The sequence below is a fragment of the Panthera tigris genome, chromosome C1 (genome assembly GCF_018350195.1).
Source record: "Panthera tigris isolate Pti1 chromosome C1, P.tigris_Pti1_mat1.1, whole genome shotgun sequence".
In the NCBI taxonomy this organism is placed as follows: Eukaryota; Metazoa; Chordata; class Mammalia; order Carnivora; family Felidae; genus Panthera; species Panthera tigris.
The window spans coordinates 198,697,297-198,716,320 of NC_056667.1; the positions used below are offsets into that span (position 1 = coordinate 198,697,297).

The following is a 19,024-nucleotide window of genomic DNA, read 5'->3' on the forward strand; positions in this document are numbered from 1 at the left end:
CTTCTGTGAGTTAATAATTTAATTCTTACAAAAATCCCTATAAATTAGATAGCTTTATTTCTCCTGTTTTATAGGTAAAGAGACCAGAGTTGAGATAAATGCCCCAATTCTACACAACCGAACTCAGTTTAGAGCCCAGTAATCCAACTCCAGAGCACCTGCTCTCAACCACTCTGCTATACCCTCCTCTCAATTCCTAGCCCGCTTATTGCCCAGGACCAACAAAACTCTCAGAAGAGCCAGTAATTTGCCTGGCACGGCCACAGTCTTGTGAGAACCTGCCACCTCTCCCAGAGGGCCATGCTGCGAAAAGAAAGACAAAAGTTGAGTTAGATCCCTTTGAGGTTTGCCCTTCTATGGGAAACCATTTCTCAGGCCATGTGAGCTTAGAGGTTGCCGTAAAGTTTCAAGAGCCATCACAAGACAAAATTTCCCTAGCTCCACTCATGGTGGAGCTCCATCCCCCACCTTTAAATTCCTTCCAGAATCGTTGGGTTCCTGATTCCTTGTGGGACCACAGCTTGAGCCACCACAAAGCGGGATCTTAGCGGGTACTGTCTGTGTTGATCAAGTTCCCTGCAGTAGCTCACTTGAACGTCATAACAAACGTCTTTCCCATTCTGCTCCAGAGGAAACTGAAGGTTAGTAAGGCCATCCACCTTGTTGGTGACAAAGCTGAAATCTAAGTGTAAAAATCTGTGCTTTTAACTACTAAGATAAACTGTCCCCTTGGCCAGCTATGGTGTCACCGGCCTTTGTGGTGAAATTGTGGCTGCCCACACCTGAAGCAGCAAACAACATGCTAAGACCACGGCCTTTGCTGTAGAAGGCACTCGTGTCACGCCAACGGCTCACTCTTAGGCTCCTCTCGGTACCACTGGTGCCAAACCACAAGCATTTCCCAGTGTTCCAATTTGGGGGAGGGTGGTGGAGACATAAGAAATAGCTTATTTTGTTTTCTTCTTTTTGTGTCTCCTCACTCTACAAGTCAGCTGTAAGCACATAGTGTCAAAGGAGAAGGAAGACGTGAGTGACAAACCAAGCCTCCCCTCTATCACTGATCCTTTGTTCTTGAATTCAACTCTGCCTCTTGACTCTCTCTTCTCTCGGGATCTGATCTTTCCTCATTCACCCTCTCAGTCAATATTTCGTTGATCTCTTCCGTATGCCAGCCACTCCAGGAGGCACTGGGGATAGAATCATGGGCAAAGATAGATGTGGTACTTGCCTGCTTCATGGAGCTTGCGGTTTATGGAGTAGACAATCATTAATCTAATCACTACACGAATAGAGTCAAGACGACAGCTGTGTTAAGGACCATCGAGGAAAAGTGCATGATGCACAGTGGGACCCAAGCTAGTCTGTAGGATTGGGGAAGGCTTTGTTGATGAACATATGTTGAGCCGAAACATAAAGATCTGAAGAACAAATAGGAGGTAAGAGCAGTAATCAGCTAAGGGAAGGAGATGGAGTAGAGAGGACCAGAGAGAATGTTCCAGAGAGAACAGCAGGTGCGCAGGCTGTGAAGTGGGAAGAAGGAGCAGAGCGTGTCTCCGCCACGACAGGGACCTGTCATAGCTTCCAAAACTGCAGAACCTTATGGGCGTGTGTAGGAATTTGGGGTTTTTTTCTTAAGAACATTGCTTTTGGCGGGAGGGGACATGAACCCATTTGCATTTTTAGAAGATCACTTCACTATGAAAGAATGAATGGAAGGATACAGAGAAGGCATGGACTATTTGCAGAATATAAATGCACCACAGGCAGTAGCCCCCCCGAAGCAGATACTGCTGACTGCATGCCCAATCAGCATACTCCCAGGATTCTGGTTGAGTGCAAGGTGGTTATGGGCTCAGTTAAAATGGTGCACCTTCTCAGACTCCCTTTAGTCATGGCTAGCCCAGTGACTCAGTTTTAGCTTCTATTTTATAAGTGGAACTCTTTTTAATTAATTAATTTATTTTTGAGAGACAGAGACAGAGCATGAGCAGGGGAGGGGGAGAGAGAGAGATACAGAATCCGAAGCAGGCTCCAGGCTCTGAGCTGTTTGTTAGCACAGAGCACGACACGGGGCTCGAACTCACGAACTGCAAGACCATGACCTGAGCTAAGGTCGGACGCTCAACCGGCTGAACCACCCGGGCGCCCGCCCCGTAGGTGGAACTCTTTTAGGCAGGCACAGCTCACAGGCCCTCGGCCTTCTCCTTCCCTGAATATAGAAGCTAAGACTGGAGGTAGCCACCCTCTTATGGCCATGAGAATTAAAGTCACACGTTGAGGAGCAGGAAGCAAGCCACAAACTACACAGTCGATGCAGGGACTGCCCAATCCCAGAATTCTTGTTGCATTAGACAAAGAAGGCCCTGTTGCGGAGGGTTCGCTACTATTCACGGCTGAGCCCGATCATCGCCTCACCCGCTGATCCCTCAAACATCCTCACACTTGCCTGCCTTCCAGAGCGAACACAGCCTCCGATCGTTCTCCAAACGTGCTCCAGATGTCACCTGCATGGAGGTCCCTGAAGGGGGAGGAGTTCAAACCGCAGCCTCTCTGCCAAGTAAGCAAGGGTGGCGTTGGCGTGCTAAGTCACGTGGATATGTGTACCTTCCGTATGACAGGGTGAAAATGGCACTTCACCTCTGTGGTCTTCCTCCCCATCTAATCACAAGAAGAAATATCAGACAAACCCCAACTGAAGTACGTTCTGCAAAACACTTGACCATTATCCTCAAAAGCAAGGGAAGTCTGAGAAACTGCCATGCCCGAGAGGAGCCTAAGACACAACCATTAAATGTAATGTGGCATCCTGGATGCAATCCTGGAATAGAAGGAGGGCATTAGGCAAAAACTAAGGAAATGTGAAAAAGTATAAACTTTAGTCAATAATAATGTATCCATATTAGTTCACTAGATGTGAGAAGTGCACCATACTCATGGAAGATGTTAATCACACGGTAAACTTTAAGTGGGGTGTATAGAGACCTGCTATACTATCTTCACAATTTTACTGCACATCTAAAACTATGCTAACATTAAAATTCTATTAAAATGATATTCCCAGGGGCGCCTGGGTGGCCCAGTCGGTTGAGCGTCGGACTCTTGGTTTCGACTCAGGTCATGATCTCACAGCTTCATGGGCTTGAGCCCTGCATCAGGCTCTGTGCTGGCAGTGCTTGGGATTCTCTATCTCCCTCTCTGTCTTCCCCTCCCCCACTCATCCTATCTCTATCTCTCTCAAAATAAAATCAAATAGTAAAATAACAAAATGTCCCAGTCTCCATGCTACTGTTACAGAATCATACTATCTTTGAGTGGAACCTGGGCACCTGCATATCTACAAGACCCTCAAGTTTGAAAACTACTAGTTTGAGCCTAATCTGGGATCCCTGCTGCTTGAAGGGCAAGACCCTTCAGGTCATCTGCTCAGCTGCCACAGAGTAAAATGCAGACCTTTTAACAGAGAGGGATGTCCAGGATATCTATAGTTACTGTTCAGCTTGTAGAACAAAGCAGGCAGTTCCTTTATTGTGTGTATTTTATTGACACCATAATGGATAGAAGTCACCAGTCCCATTCTTTGTCCCCAAACTGGGTTTGAACCTCTGCAGTAATAATGCTAATTTTTATTTCTAATAAAGTATCTGGGCTGCATTTTTGTACCTCTGTGATTAATAAAGCAAACATTTGATGATTTGATTTTTCTTACTTCCTGGCTCCCACTGTTGCCACTGTATCTTGGAATAAGAGAGAAACAAAACCAATATTTATGAATGTTTTCCAAGCCTCTATGAAAATTTTTCACCAGGCTTGAAAGAAAGAAATCATTATTTTTTGTAATGGATTTCTGACAGGGATATCTAGAAACGCAGCAATTCATTAGCTGCATTCAGATATATCAGAACCAAATTATATTGCAAAATGTAGCAACGCATGCAGCACCAGAGGAAGGCAGCAAGGCAAAAAAAGGAAGAAAATTAACCTAGAGACCAGATAGTAAGCCATGTCGCGGTTACTTGCTAGCTATGTCCTTTTGGAGAAGTAACCCGAACTCGATCTCTGCATCAGGAAAATGAACAGTTTGGCATAAATCACTTGTATAAGGTCCCTCTGCCCTCTGGAATTTTGAATCTGAGACCTTAAAGCCGAGAATTAGTCTTGTACCTAATATCCCAATATTAAGACCTGTATTTGTAAACTCAAAATAATTCATAACTAACCATTCAGTACCTAATCCTAAAATAGAGGTATAAACCTTAAGCAGTCTTAATCCTTGAGAATCATAACCCACCAAATGAACCAAGGAGACACAGCCAGTATTCTATTTGGCCTCTGTTTCGGATGCTGCCGTGTGGGACAGTGAGAGACCGAAGGATGAAAGCTGACAACTAATAGAGAACAAAAAATCCCCATGAAACAGATGTTTTAAACATGAAGAAGCAGTTGGTGATATTTATTGATACCTGGCTGCTGCCTAGATTCACACTGTTGAGACTTCAAAGTAGGAGTCCTCCCCACAAAGGACAAAGGAAACAGACAAGTCACAAAAGAAAGAAAAGTGTGGTAAACAAACACATGGAGTACTGTTCACCCTAACTAATAAACAGACGTGCCAATTAAGTTAACAAGAAGGTACCTTTTTTTTTTCTTTGCCAGTTTTTTTTTCCTGGTGTATGTCCAATGAAAACAAAGATAGGGTGAAATTATATTTTCATACATCACTGCTCGATAGAGCAGAAATTGTTACAAATCTTTTGGAAAATATTTGATGAGGTCCGTAAAGAATGATTTAAATAACCATGCCCTTTGATTCTGTAATCCCACCAATACCACAGAACAAAGTAACGCGCATAAAGATGTTCATTGCGGAGAAAAAGTAAAAACACCTCTAAGTGTCCAAAAATACATTAAAGGTTGTAAAATGTGTTACATCTACTCAATTTACTGTTGCACAGCTTTGTAAAAATCATGCTCTCAGAGGCTACTTAGTGATGAAAAATGTTGATGTTTATGACCTGTGAAATGTGGTAAAATGTCAGCTCATGTATATATCTTTGGCTTACACAATGTTTTAAAATTTTTAATTTGGTAACCAACATTTTTAAATTGATAAAACTTACATAAATTTACATAAAATTCAGTTCTTCTAAAAAACATCAGAATAACTGACAGAACTGAGTCTATTTGCATAACAACAATCATTTGGAGCTGAGGAGTGATGTTTCCTTTACTTATTTTTTTTAATGTTTATTTATTTTTGAGAGACAGAGACAGAGAGAGACAGAATGTGAGCCGGTGAGGGGCAGAGAGGGGGAGACACAGAACCCAAATCAGGCTCCAGGCTCTGAGCTGTCAGCACAGAGCCCGACGTGGAGCTCGAACTCACAAACTGTGATATCATGACCTGAGCGAAGTTGGGCGCTCAACCGACTGAGCCACCCAGGTGCCCCTAACTGTTTCCTTTAGAAAAGAAACATATGAACCCCTTTGATCCACAGTGCCCACTCAGTGACCCTTGGAGCATTGAAGTTCATGACCCACTGAAATTTAATAATCAGGATATAAAGTTGTACATATAAATTTCAAATATGCACATGAAAAACGATGAAATCTTCCAAAATGTTATGAATGACTGTATTTGAATATAGTATTACGTTTGTTTTGTTTTCTTTCTATTTTAAAATTTTCTGCCTCACTTTCAAATTTTAAAAATGGGCTTGAGGAGCACCTGGATGGCTTAGTTGGTTAAGCATCCAACTTTGACTCAGGTCATGATCTCACAGTTCATGAGTTCAAGCCCACGTTGGGCTCTGTGCTGACAGGTTGGAGCCTGCAGCCTGCTTCGGATTCTGTGTCTCCCTCTCTCTGCCCCACCCCTGCTCACGCTCTGTCTCTCTCTCAGAAATAAATAAACTATGAAAAAAAAATTTTAATGGGTTAGAAATTGACCCATCAGTGTAACTTTTCATCAAATGTCCAGTCTTTTAGTAAATATCAATGTTCTCCAGCAATTACAAGAGGAAGGTGAAGAACATAGGTCTCCTCCCACAAGAGCTTGCAACCAGATGGTATGAAAGTGAATCTTAGTCCAAATTCTTCCAAACATACAGCACTTACGAGCCAGGAACTACACATTGGTTTCCTATAATGCCAGAGAATTCCCCCTTTCTTTTCTCAAGACCCTCAATATTGAAATGAAAGTTTGAAAGAAACTTGAGTAAAAGTTTCATTCTTAGGTCGACACAACAATACCCAATAACCACATCAGACAACACAGTGTTGTCAGCAGGCAGACAAAGGACGTTTAGAGCTCTCGGCCTTGAGCACTGCTGGGTTTAACAGGTTCTTAACACCGTCTTCCTGCTAAGATGATGGAGCCAGACAGCCTTTCTAGCTAACCACTTGTCTAGACCACTACTCATTTCATAAGTGGAAAATCATTCTGAACATGCTTTATGCAACTTAATGAACCTTTTGGTGTATTTTTGATAAAGATCATTGAAATGATTGAACAACCATCTTTGGGAAGTGGATTCCTAATTAGAATACTTCACATGCTAACCACACGTCTCTAGATTTATGATGAAACTCACTTAACATATTTCACACTGCTAATGCTGAACAATTTGTAAAGTAAATTGCTACCTAAAAACTACAACTCTTAGCTTTTGAAAAAGGAATGGGTCTACAGGTCTGTGCTTTATCTATTATAAATGTCATAATTTAATTTTGTATTTACAATACTGTTCTTTCTAAATTTAATCTCACTTGGGACCCCTGGCTGGCTCAGTCAGTAGAGCATGCAACTCTTGATCTTGGGGGCATGAGTTCAAGCCCCATGTTGGGTGCAGAGTTTACTTAAATTTAATCTCACCAAATAATTAGAATATAAATCAGTACAAAATCAAATTAACTCCATTTAGATACTAAATGATTAAACGATGAGACTTAAGCTAAGACTTGGCTCCCTCAGTTTTCCACATTCCACTCTCTTAATTTTTTTTTTTTTAACGTTTATTTATTTTTGAGACAGAGAGAGACAGAGCATGAACAGTGGAGGGTCAGAGAGAGAGGGAGACACAGAATCCGAAACAGGCTCCAGGCTCTGAGCTGTCAGCCCAGAGCCCAATGCGGGGCTCAAACTCACGGACCGTGAAATCATGACCTGAGCCGAAGTCGGACGCTTAACCGACTGAGCCACCCAGGCGCCCCAACATTCCACTCTCTTAAACCCATGCATTAAGGGATTTGAAAATTGAGATGCCAAGTATCCTTTTGTAGGGTGTCAAAACAGAACATGGCATAGTACTCTGGAAGCAAATAGTAACACTTCTTGAAACTTTAAACTGAAAGTTCAAAGTGGCTGGCCATTTTAACTCTGTGCATGGTAGTGACTCGGAAATTGAGAATACTCCTTTCAGTGCAACTTAATCAAATTTAAACATATTTCTTGTGTTATTAGTGATAGAAAGTTGTCTGAAAAAAATGAATAAATGCATTAATCCAATGGAAAAGAAGCTGTGCCATGATGCCATGATGCCTCTGTGATCACTGAAGAGTAATGAGATAAACTAGTTTCTGCAGCTGTCAATGCCGACCTCTTCCAGGAGCTACTGATTTTAAACTGATAACCCCTAGTGAAACTTAAATGTAATGTCTTAGCTAAAGAAAAATCACTTTTATGACAGTCTTTAAAAACCACTTAACCAAGGGTGCCTGGGTGGCTAAGTGGGTAAAGCATCTGACTTGGGCTCAGGTTATGATCTCACGGTTTGAGTTCAAGACCCCAGGTCAGGCTCTGTGCTGGCAGCTCAGAGCCTCGAGCCTGCTTTGGATTCTCTGCCTCCCTTGCTCTCTGCCCCTCCCCTGCTCATGCTCTGTCTCTCTCTCAAAAATAAACATTAAAAGTTTTTTTTAAAAAAAAACATTTAACCACTTATGTCAAATGAATTGACAGATCGTGATATCCACCCAAGATAAAAATTTTTTAAAATAATGTCCTAATTTCAAAGATAAATACATTTTTTAAATAATTTGCAACTAAATAATATGTATTTCAGTAGATAAATGCTCTGGCTTGGTTTAATAACAATAAATCACTATGTATGTGTCATATACAAGTGCAGACTTGGGTATTGTATTGTTGACTCAGATAGTGTCACAATCGAGTTCCCTGGAAAAAAGATTTTGAAATGGAGATTGCCAGGCAAGAAGTTATTAGCAAATCCCTATGGAGAAAATATTGGGTAAAATATTATTGAAATGGAGTCACAACAAAGGCTTCAGCCAATCTAATTGGGATCTCCGGAGCTGGGATTACCCTTCATACACCTGTACCAACTAATCAGTCAATAGACAAAGGGTGCTCCCAGAAGGGGGTGGGGAACCGTGGGAGAGGTAGCTCTCACCAGTTTATAGCAATTCCCAGAGACAGACTCATCTGAGAGCTTAAGCACCAGTACTGTCAGCCGCTGAGGGAGTATTTCAGCCCCCAAAGGGCAAGGCCTGAGCAGTGGCTCACATCCTCTGCCACAGTCCACCCCTGTGATGCTCAGATCCACGTGTTCTTTATGGCAAGTTCTGGGAAAGGCTCCTCCATGAGCCTGCTGCATTTCTCTTGCTGGGGAAAATCAAATGAAGAAGGCTAACTGGACAACTCACAGCCCCACTGCTGAAGCTGGTCTCAAGGCCACACTGCTACTTCTCATCATCTCTCTCTTCTAGATTTCCTGAACTCAAAACTGCCAAGGCCATCAAAAGGAAGGGAAGTCTGAGAAACTATCTTAGGCAAAAGGAACCTCAGGGACATAATGACTCAATGCAATATGGCATCCTGCATGGGATCCTGACAGGAAAAGACACTGGGCAAAAACTATATCTGAATAAACTATGTAATTAATCATAAGAATGTATTAACATTGGCTCATTAGATGTGACAAATGTACTACATTAAGGTAATATGTTAACAGTAGGGGAACCTTGGTGTGAGGCACATAGCACCATTGTACAATCTTTGCGACTTTTCTGTAAATCTAACAGTATCCTAAAACTAAGTTTATTTTTAAAAATGACAAGGAAGGGGTGCCCGGGTGGCTCAGTCAGTTAAGCTTCTGACTCTCGATTTCAGCTCAGGTCATTATCTCATGTTTCGTGAGATCGAGCCCCCTCATTGGGATTCTCTCTACCCCTCCCCCTCTCATTCTCTCTCTCTCTCAATAATAATAATAATAAGGAAAGAATTGGACTACTGCTAGACCTTGACCTTATACCTTGGTGGGTCTGATAAAAACCCAGCTCATGATGAGTTTTTCAAATGATGTGTAATTCTCACCTGCAAATGGTATGGCCATGCCCCAGAAACTTAGAGGTCTGTGTTGTCATTCTCCTATTGAGTTTTCCATAAATTCCACAGGGCATCTTTTCTTATCCCCAAGACTGTTAACACCAAAGATGTCTACAGGGTTGTAGCGTGGACCTGTTTTGGAGCCTCTTCCTGCCCTAAACCTCCCTCAGAGGTCTAAGTTTTTCACATCACCCAGCTGTACGGGGTGGAACAGTGTTTCCAGGTGAGAACACAAAAAGGCCTACTAGGCATTCTGCTGCCTTCTTAGCAGGGGGAGGTGAAAGATGAAATAAACTGACCTTTCCTTTGGGGAAGATATTCCAACAATGCCCCTGACCACTGGACCCCTAAAACCTTCACTGAAGTGATAGGTCCCTGAGACTTCGTAAGATTTACCTCCCATCCTCTGAAGTGCGTGTCTTTTGCCAAAGCCTCCATGCATTTGCCACTTCATACTCCTCAGGTCTGATGTCATTGAGATAGATGACCAATGTGATACTCTGCAGAATGTCCACATGGTACCTGTCCCTTTGGATTATATTATAACAGAGGGTGGGACACTCTAGCTCTAGAGCAAGTCCATAAATGTATACTGTTGTCCATCTCAAATGAATGCAAACTCTTTCTGATCTGCCTTTCTGATGGGTGTGGAAAGAACATATTTGCCAGATCAATGGCCACATTCCAGGTAGCTGAGTCTGTTAATTTGTTCTTACAAAGATTCCACATCCAGCTCAGCAGCTACAATTAGGGCAACCACGTGATTGAGTCTTCAATACTCCACTTTCATTCTCTGGAATCCATCTAGTTTTCATAAGGGCTAGTATGGTAAATTAAATGGAGTTGTGGTCAAGACCAACACTCTAGAAACCTTTAGGTCTTTATGGGTAGTACTAATCTCTGCCATTTCCCAGGGATGCAATATTGATTTGGGTTTACTATTTTGGCCAGGGGATGGAGTAGTTTCAGAGGCCTCTACTAAGCTTTCCTACTAAGACGTTAGTTTTTAACCCACAGACCAAGAAATTAATGGTGGTCTTGCCAAGTCCCAAATACATTCAACCCAATAACTTATTCTGGAAGTGGAGAGATAGATCCATGGAATCAATGGACCTACTGTGGGCTAGACCTAAGACAGGACTCTATAAATCCCATATTCTCCCATTCTAAAAAGCACACTATTATGATACTCTAGTCCCTGAGCATCAGTGTCATCTTGCACGTTGTGTCCCACATCCTCAGAGTGTTTTTGTACACTTCCTTCCCCAGTGTACAGTAAATCTAGGTAAATAACCACAGGTCCCTTTGAGAAAGGACTAGGGGAAACATTGCCATATATACTTGGAGTGGTGTTGCAAAGTCCCCCTTCTTGGGGATCCAGACTTTCCTTCAGTCAGTAGTTTTTGGTCTGGAAGATAGCCAAGGTCTGGAAACGTGGCAAGAGATCATAACTTTTTGTTGGGGTTAGCTGTGCCCTACCTATCTCCGGGTCATCCATCCTTGAGCTCTTTTGATGGCATAGGTTGAGCAATATTCTTATTGGCTACCCATCTATTCTGCCCGTAGGGACATTATGTTCTATTAACCATCTCCAACCCTCTCCACAGGTACCTCTCCGACCTGGCCCCTCATTATGGTAATGGTGCGCACTTCGCTTCTGTGCCACCGGGCCCCTCTTCATCCATCCCCGTTGCTATCAGTGAGCCCACTTCTGGAAAAGCATCTGGACTACGGGCCTACCACTGAGCTTCTCAGTGATGCTGGTGCCCCCTCACCATGGTCAGTATGTCCACGGTGGTTTCCTGGGTGGCCTTCCACGTTTAAGGAAGCATAAATACTTTATTGTTTACTGCAAGAATATCCGTTAACCAGGATATCCATCAATTCCTGATGTGCAAATTACAGAGATTTCCCTCTGGTGCACATTAAAATAAATAACTTTTAATGTGGAAATTCCCATTCATCTACCACCTTAAATCACTGTACACACACAGATGAACATTTGAGAAGTACTACGCTGGCCACCAGGGAGACATTTCAACAGTAGGAAAACCCTCCGGCCACCTGCACATCTGTGGATCTGGGTCCTGCTGAACACCGTGTCAGTTCTGGAACGCTACCCCAGTCACCCTTGAGCCTGTCATGTACTTCGATGTCCCCTAGACTTAAGCACAGATTTGCCCCCTTGAATGACTTTAGGATGAGGGAAGGTCCTTAAATCCATTTGCCTATCAGTTTCTTTACCCTTTAATTTAAAGGGATTATGGAAAGAATTATGTGTTCCTTATTTCTTGGAACTATAACACACATCCAACTGAAAAGTAAACGGAAAAACTTTTTAATTCCTTCCAAGGAAAATGTCCTGGATAACTCCATGTTTTTTATAATCATAGGTACATTCTCATCCTTCCTTACTCGTTCATTACCAAAAACAAAGACAATGATGACAATTTATTCTTCATAGATGCAAACATCTCATCAAAAAAGGCAGAAGGGCAAAACACAAATTATGAGGACAGAAATGAAAACAATACAATTTTCAAAGATTTTTGTTCATTTTTGTTTTTATTTGTTTATTTCACTGTTTATATGTTTATCTTGCGAGAGCCTACAGAAGTGAGGGAAATTATCTGCAGGCTAATTTTAAACAACACAAGAGAGAGATTAAGCATTAGATATAAAAAATAAAACTTCTGGCTTAGTTGCTAAACTAGAAAGAATCTTCCTGAAACATGTCAGTTAATCTGGTCTACAATGCATTAATAAATGGAGAACGTGTGTCTCCTCTAACAGATACTTCAAACATTGTGTGCACTACCGAAAGAGCTAATCAGAAAGTTTTCAAGTCATGATCCCCTGGACAGACTAATTCAAGTTCCTTTTCACCTGAAGTTAGAAGAGCAAAGTCTGTAAAAGTAAAAATATCGCCATTGTTCTCAGCAATCTATGGGTAAATCCTACAGGTTCTGAAAGTCTTTTCAATAACATGAACCATGATTTCCTGGCAACCTCCTTGCTTAAGTGGCAAGTAACTTTTGAGGCTGGACTTCTCAGTCTGTGGCTAGAAGCAAGCTGTAATTCAGCACTGCTCCATCTTGGAAATCCTCTTCTGAATGGAAGAAAGTACAGCAATGACCTTCTTCCGTGCAATATTGCCTGCAGACGCAGAGACACAAGTCTGTGCTAAAGGTCACTGGGCAGGTACAACTCTCAGCCAAGACGCCAGAAACAGATTAAAGAGAAGAGAAGGAAGTGGAGGTCAAACATTCCAGTGTACAGATGCTATTCCAGATAAAATATCAAGGGCTTGGGGTCTAGAAATGGATAGTATGCAAAAATGAGGTAACCAGGTATTGCTAATATTTAGAATTTAAGACGCGTGTCCCACAACTGAAGACAGAGCTGAAGGAAGCTCTGCCTGGGATCGATCTATTTGGAACTCCCTTCTGAGCAGCACTCTTAGATATTCCCATCATCTACCGTATCTAAACCTCTGAATACATAACTCATATTCAAAATGATGCCTCTGACACCTCCAAGGTCCTGGAGGATCTTCCAAATCCAAGAAAGGTCACATAATGCCCGGCGTTATTTTGGCATTAGCCTATATTATATAATAATTATTTAAAATTCAGTAATCCATATTTGGGCTCAACAATAGCTCTATCAATCTTATTGTTTTCCTAACTAGAGCACCCCATTCCCCCAATAGGCTTGGTGACAAGAGTTTATTGTACAACCAAAACCCAAATGGGGACAATGGGCTCTTGAAATCCAATCCCCCATGAGGAAATATCACCCTAACTCCCTGATGCAAGATCACCAGGCTGTTTCAGTGCAACCTGAATTTTTCCTACAGTGGCATCCTCATGAAGACCAGATATCCAAACCCCTAGTTTTTTATAAGATTTAGAATCATTTTTCACTTAACTGGCCCTCCACGTGCTTACGGTCTCCTGTATGCATTTGTCCCACTTGGGCTGGCTGTTGTGTCCCCGTGGGGGAATCCCAGCTCTGCCTCCCAGCCTCTCCTTTAGGGACTTGGAAATGGAAGGTAGTGCAGTTCTTTCTGGCCATCTGCCAGGTTTGGGACCCCAGGTTTCTTGGGATAAGTTCGACTGGCAATTTTAAAGAACTCTTCTGCTGCATCAAGAGCAATAAGACGGTCCTGCCAAAGATTTAAAAATACAAATGTTGTCAAGATGGGAACGAAGCCACGTCAATGGGAAAACAATCTAAACACGACCATACACCCAGCCTAGAAATAATCATGGGCAAGCAAAACACATCTTAAATTTTTCTCAACAAATTTAGAGATATCCCTTCACCCTTTGCTTACATTATTCAAGAAACACTCTACATTCTTAGCGCCCTTTCAAACCCTTTGTTAATCTTAGGTTATGTAAACAATGTTTCTTGAATCTCTTTGACCTACAAGTGATTCAAAAAGCTGACTACATAGCAGAATTAGCTGGAAAGTACAGATTCTTTTTTTTTTTTTTTTAATTTTTTAACGTTTACTCATTTTAGAGAGAGACAGAACCTGAGCAGGGTAGAGGCAGAGAGAGAGACACACACACAGAATTGGAAGCAGGCTCCAGGCTCCGAGCGGTCAGCACAGAGCCCGACCTGGGGACCAAACCCACAAACCGTGAGATCACGACCTGAGCCAAAGTCAGACGCTCAACTGACTGAGCCACCCAGGTGCCCCTATAAAGTACAGATTCTTTGAGCCACAACCGAGCCTTAATACGTCTGAGTGCAATCCAGAAATCTGCACGTGTAAAGCCCTTCCTGTGGTTCTGATGTAGCTAGACCCTGGAAACCCGTTCACGACATGCCAGCCTCATCTGCCAGCTCAAACTGGGTATTGCCGGCAGTGCTGGAATAAAAAATTTTAAAAAACACATAAAATAACAAAATAAAAATAAAAAATAAAATAAAACAAGATAAAATGCATAAAAATAAAATTTAAATTTAAAAATACACATAAAAAAATCATACCCACTTGGGGCGCCTGGGCAGCTAAGTTGGTTAAGCGTCCGACTTCAGCCAAAGACATGATCTCACCCTTCCCGAGTTCGAGCCCTGAGTCGGGTTCTGTGCTGACAGCTCAGAGCCTGGAGCCTGTTTCGGATTCTGTGTCTCCCTCTCTCTCTCTGCCCCTTCCCCACTCACACTCTATCTCTCTCAAAAATAAACACTAATTTTTTTTTTTTTTAAATCACATCCACTTGGGATGCCTGGGTGGCTCACTTGGTTGAGTGTCCGACTCTTCATTTTGGCTCAGGTCATGATCTCAAGGTTCAGTTCCTAGGATGGAGCCCCAAGTCAGGCTCCGTGCTGACAGTTGAATCCCTTCTTAAGATTCTTTCTCTCTGCCTCTCTCTCTGCCCCTTCCCTGCTCACATTCTCTCTCTCAAAATAAATAAACTTTAATATATATATATATATATATATATATATATGTATATATATATATATCTCCACTTACCACAACAAAGAGATATCTCTCCGAGAGCTCCCAACTTGCTGGAAAAATATTGGTTTCCTCGGCCAATCTTAACAATATCTCCCGAGCTTTCCTTGTGTTTTTGGAATCACTGATGGTGCTGAGTTTCGTCACTGACAACAAAGAGTCTGCTTCCTTTTGAAAACCTGTGGGGAAAAAAAACTTATCCCTCGTGTAAAAGCAGTCACAGGACACGGTGGTCCTGCAGGAGATTAAGAAGGCACCCAAATGTGGGTTCCAAACACACAGCGGAAGCCAAGGCACCTCTCCATGTACTACTTTCCAGGTCAGTATGATCAGCGGGGTCTTTTTTTTTTTTTTAATTTTTTTTTTAACGTTTATTTATTTTTGAGACAGAGAGAGACAGAGCATGAACAGGGGAGGGGCAGAGAGAGAGGGAGACACAGAATCGGAAACAGGCTCCAGGCTCTGAGCTGTCAGCACAGAGCCCGATGCGGGGCTCGAACTCACGGACCATGAGATCATGACCTGAGCTGAAGTCGGACGCTTAACTGACCAAGCCACCCAGGCACCCCAATCAGCGGGGTCTTTAATTAAAGCTCATTTGAGGTTTCTTCTTGTTTAATTTTCTTCCTTAGCTTTTGCCTCAGAGGTAAGCCTCAGTTTGCTGGCTGCCTTTTTTTTATTATTTTGTGATTGAAATCCTCCCTCCCAGTCCCTGCTCTGCACCTACCTGCCTTCACAGTTTGAGAGCTACAAAGTGGCCCCCACCTCCAGGCCTCCTCTTCCCCAAGTCCTGATTCCCTTCCCCGGGGAAATAGGGTTGCCTGGTTAAAATTACTTACCCAAAATATGAAAGACTCAGCAATTTATACCCTCCTGGAGTAACTAAAAAGGAGACAATTAACTCCCAATAATATTGGGTCAATTAAGAGGGCTAGAGGTCCAGCCCATCCCACTATATCCCAATAAAGCAATAGGGTAAGCAACTGGGTACACCATGCTTGAAAAGTTATGACGCCAAAGTGAGTGTCATGGTCTCTTTCAAGGCAGAAGGATTAGGGACTTCAAAACTGATAAATTCACTTTTTATTTTTTAAAGTTTATTTATTTTGGGGGGAGGGGAGGCAGAGAGAGATACATGTTTATAGGATCATGACCCTGGCAGAATTAACAAAATCAATACCCAACATCTGCTCTGATGCCACAGGTGTTTATCTGAACTCTGAAGATTTTCTACCTTTTAGTCCTTCTGTAAGTCTACACTGAGTTTTGCTGTCTCTCCTGCAAACAATATTTCTTCCCACCTGCCTCGTCTTACAAAGCTACTGCTAATCGCCCAACCACGCTCATCTAATTCAATGACATAATCTAATCTAATCATAATCATAATCTAATGCCAAAAGCATACAATGACTTCTAATTCAATGACACAATCTAATCTAATCATGATCCTAATCTAATGCCAAAAACATTCAGTGGTAGTGCCCACACGACTCCCCTGTCCTATGATACTCCATTCTGAGGACAGATGGCATAATGCATGGCAAACTATGTCCTCAGGACATAGGTTGGTGTAACCGAAACATCAGATGCTTATGCTTGAGGGTACGAGGCGGATAGGATTGGGAAAATAATTAGTACACAGTAGCTTTAACCAGCCAGTTATCAATATGACTTTTATAAAAACCATGCAGAAGAAAGGGAAGAGGAATGATCACCACTAGGTATTTCTACCATGTCATAATCACTTCCGGACTCACCTAAATCTTCTAAAATGCGTTTCCACCTATTCCTCACTTCCCTTCGAATCTGTCGCAGGGTGTAGATATCATAGTTGAGTTTTTGCCACTCCTGTAGGAAAATAAAAATTCAGTTTTATTTTTACCCTTTGGCCTACGCTGCTATCTAAGTCTCAAACATACGCTAGAGACATGTGTGGCTCTCCTCTTCACTAAGCATCAAAACCTTTCTTATTTTTCTTTAATTTTTTAAGTGTATTTACTTATTTTGAGAGAGAGAGACAGAGAAAGCAATAAGGGGAGGGGCAGAGAGAGAGAATCCCAAGCAGGCTGACAGCATGGAGCCCCACACGGGGCTCGAATTCACAAACCGAGAGATCATGACCTGAACCAAAACCAAGAATCGGACGCTTAACGGACTGAGCCACCCTTTCTAAAAGGAGAAAGGTGCTCCTTCAAAACCGTTCTAAAAGGAGAAAAGGACACGGGTGAGAAGAGAGTCAAGAGGAATCTGTCAGCTACCAATTCTGGGGAATGTGCTGTAGTGGGTGATATGACACTGTATACATAAATGATCCTAATTAAATTCCTCACATTGCCTGGTCTCTCAGTTGCAGTGATCTTGCCTGTAAAGTGGGGATAACAATAGTGATGATTTCATTCAACACTTATAAGATTAAAGGTATGTAAAAGCACAATGTCTGCACACAGTGAGCACCCAATAAAATCTCTGTATGACTAGAGCCATTTTGTACATGAACAAACTAAGGCCCACGAGTTGGTACTTGAATCCAGGTCTGACTCCACAGTTCATGAGAAAAATGACACATACAAAGAATTTATTTCTTCCTTTATTATCAGAATAAAGTAGACCCGGGAATCCCAGGCATCTTGATTTCACCGTATCTCAGCATTGCTCTCTTTCCCTTACATTCCATGACAGGGTGGATCTTTCCAGCATTCAGCAGAATGATTAAAAAGCTCTCATTCTGAAAACTTCCATCTTATGGGCAGTGGGCCAGCATGTTGGTCCCAAAAGAGAACTTGAGTCTTTCAGGAGTATTAGAATCTTTATTAAGCTAAGTGTTTCTTTTAAATATCATGGAAATTTATTTTTAAGGAGCCTTATCGATACAGAACAGTCATCTTATAGCGTATACCTTTTCCTTTTAGCAAAAACATTCACCACACAGCTATTCTAACCACAGCTTAAAAGAACATCATTCTTAATGTTCAATTTAAGACTCAAGTATGTGATATTCTGACTCGTCTAACTGCACATTTCTTTTTTTTTTTTTTTTCGTTTTTAATTTATTTTGGGGACAGAGAGAGACAGAGCATGAATGGGGGAGGGGCAGAGAGAGAGGGAGACACAGAATCGGAAACAGGCTCCAGGCTCCGAGCCATCAGCCCAGAGCCTGACGCGGGGCTCGAACTCATGGACCGCGAGATCGTGACCTGGCTGAAGTCGGACGCTTAACCGACTGCGCCACCCAGGCGCCCCTAACTGCACATTTCAATGATGCCACTATTTCCCTATCACGTTCCCTTCAAGGCTGGCCTTGCTCATTGCTAATCAACTTTCTTGACTGGTTAAGATAAATTGATTTAGCTGCCATTCCCAAATATTTATAGATCCCACTTTGAAAACGAAAAGCCAGCAAAATAAAGAGTGTTTTGTGATGACTGCATCTTAGATCTTGTAGCTAGGGATATGCCAACAAAAGGGCATAGGATTTCAGCTATCCCCTACTGGAAACAGTAAGGGGTGAATTTGAGTACTTTTTCCTGGCCCCCTTCTATTTTTTTTTTTTTTTTTTTGACTGAAGGAGTGTATGTACATATGTGGGCAAGACTCTGTGGCAACTGGGGTCAGGGATAAAGTCTGTGACCCTGGAAGAAAGCAAGGTTAACTGGGTCATCTCAGAAATATGAAACCCTCACCTCACCTTTAGCATCATGTTAAATCCCATGATATACATAATCCCTACAGAGTAGAGTGTATAAATTGGGGGGGGGGGGAACTCAAGTATTGTCATTTTCATTAGATGGGCCTCAATGTACCAAAGTGGCCATTCAGTATATAGCATCTTGGAAAAGAACATGGGTGCTGGAGCCATACTGCCCAGGTTTGGGTCCCAGCTCCATTATTTATTAACAGGCCGACTTTGGGCAAATTCAAAACCACGTCTAATGGCCTTGTATGCATAGAGGGATAATAATGCTACCTACCTCATAGGCTTATTCTGAGGATCCAATGTGTTAAATGCAAGCCCTAAAGGTGGAGTTTGGTGCCCATTCTCCTCCAAATCACAATTAAGAAACAATCCTCCAGGACGCAGGATGACTTCTTTTGTGCGGATTGAGGATACACACATTCTATTGTACGGTATCTCATTTGCGAGGACCTCCAGAAGTAAAATTTCTCTGCTCTTAGCAGCAGGTACAGCTTTACTTTTCCTGAAAACT

At 42.2% G+C, this 19,024-nt stretch overlaps 1 protein-coding gene across 3 annotated transcripts in view; it reads right to left on the bottom strand.

Moving 5' to 3' along the window:
- Positions 1 to 11,903: 11,903 nt before the first annotated feature.
- MREG (melanoregulin) overlaps positions 11,904 to 19,024 on the bottom strand; it is a 61,439-nt gene continuing 54,318 nt past the window's right edge. For all 3 annotated transcript variants that reach the window (XM_042995287.1, XM_015539278.2, XM_042995286.1), the window contains exons 3-5: positions 16,577 to 16,667; positions 14,835 to 14,998; positions 11,904 to 13,508 (exon numbers count right to left, since the gene is read on the bottom strand). In XM_042995287.1, coding sequence (XP_042851221.1) covers positions 13,374 to 13,508; positions 14,835 to 14,998; positions 16,577 to 16,667 — 390 coding nt within the window. In that variant the 3' untranslated portion in view covers positions 11,904 to 13,373. The remainder of the gene's footprint in view (positions 13,509 to 14,834; positions 14,999 to 16,576; positions 16,668 to 19,024) is intronic.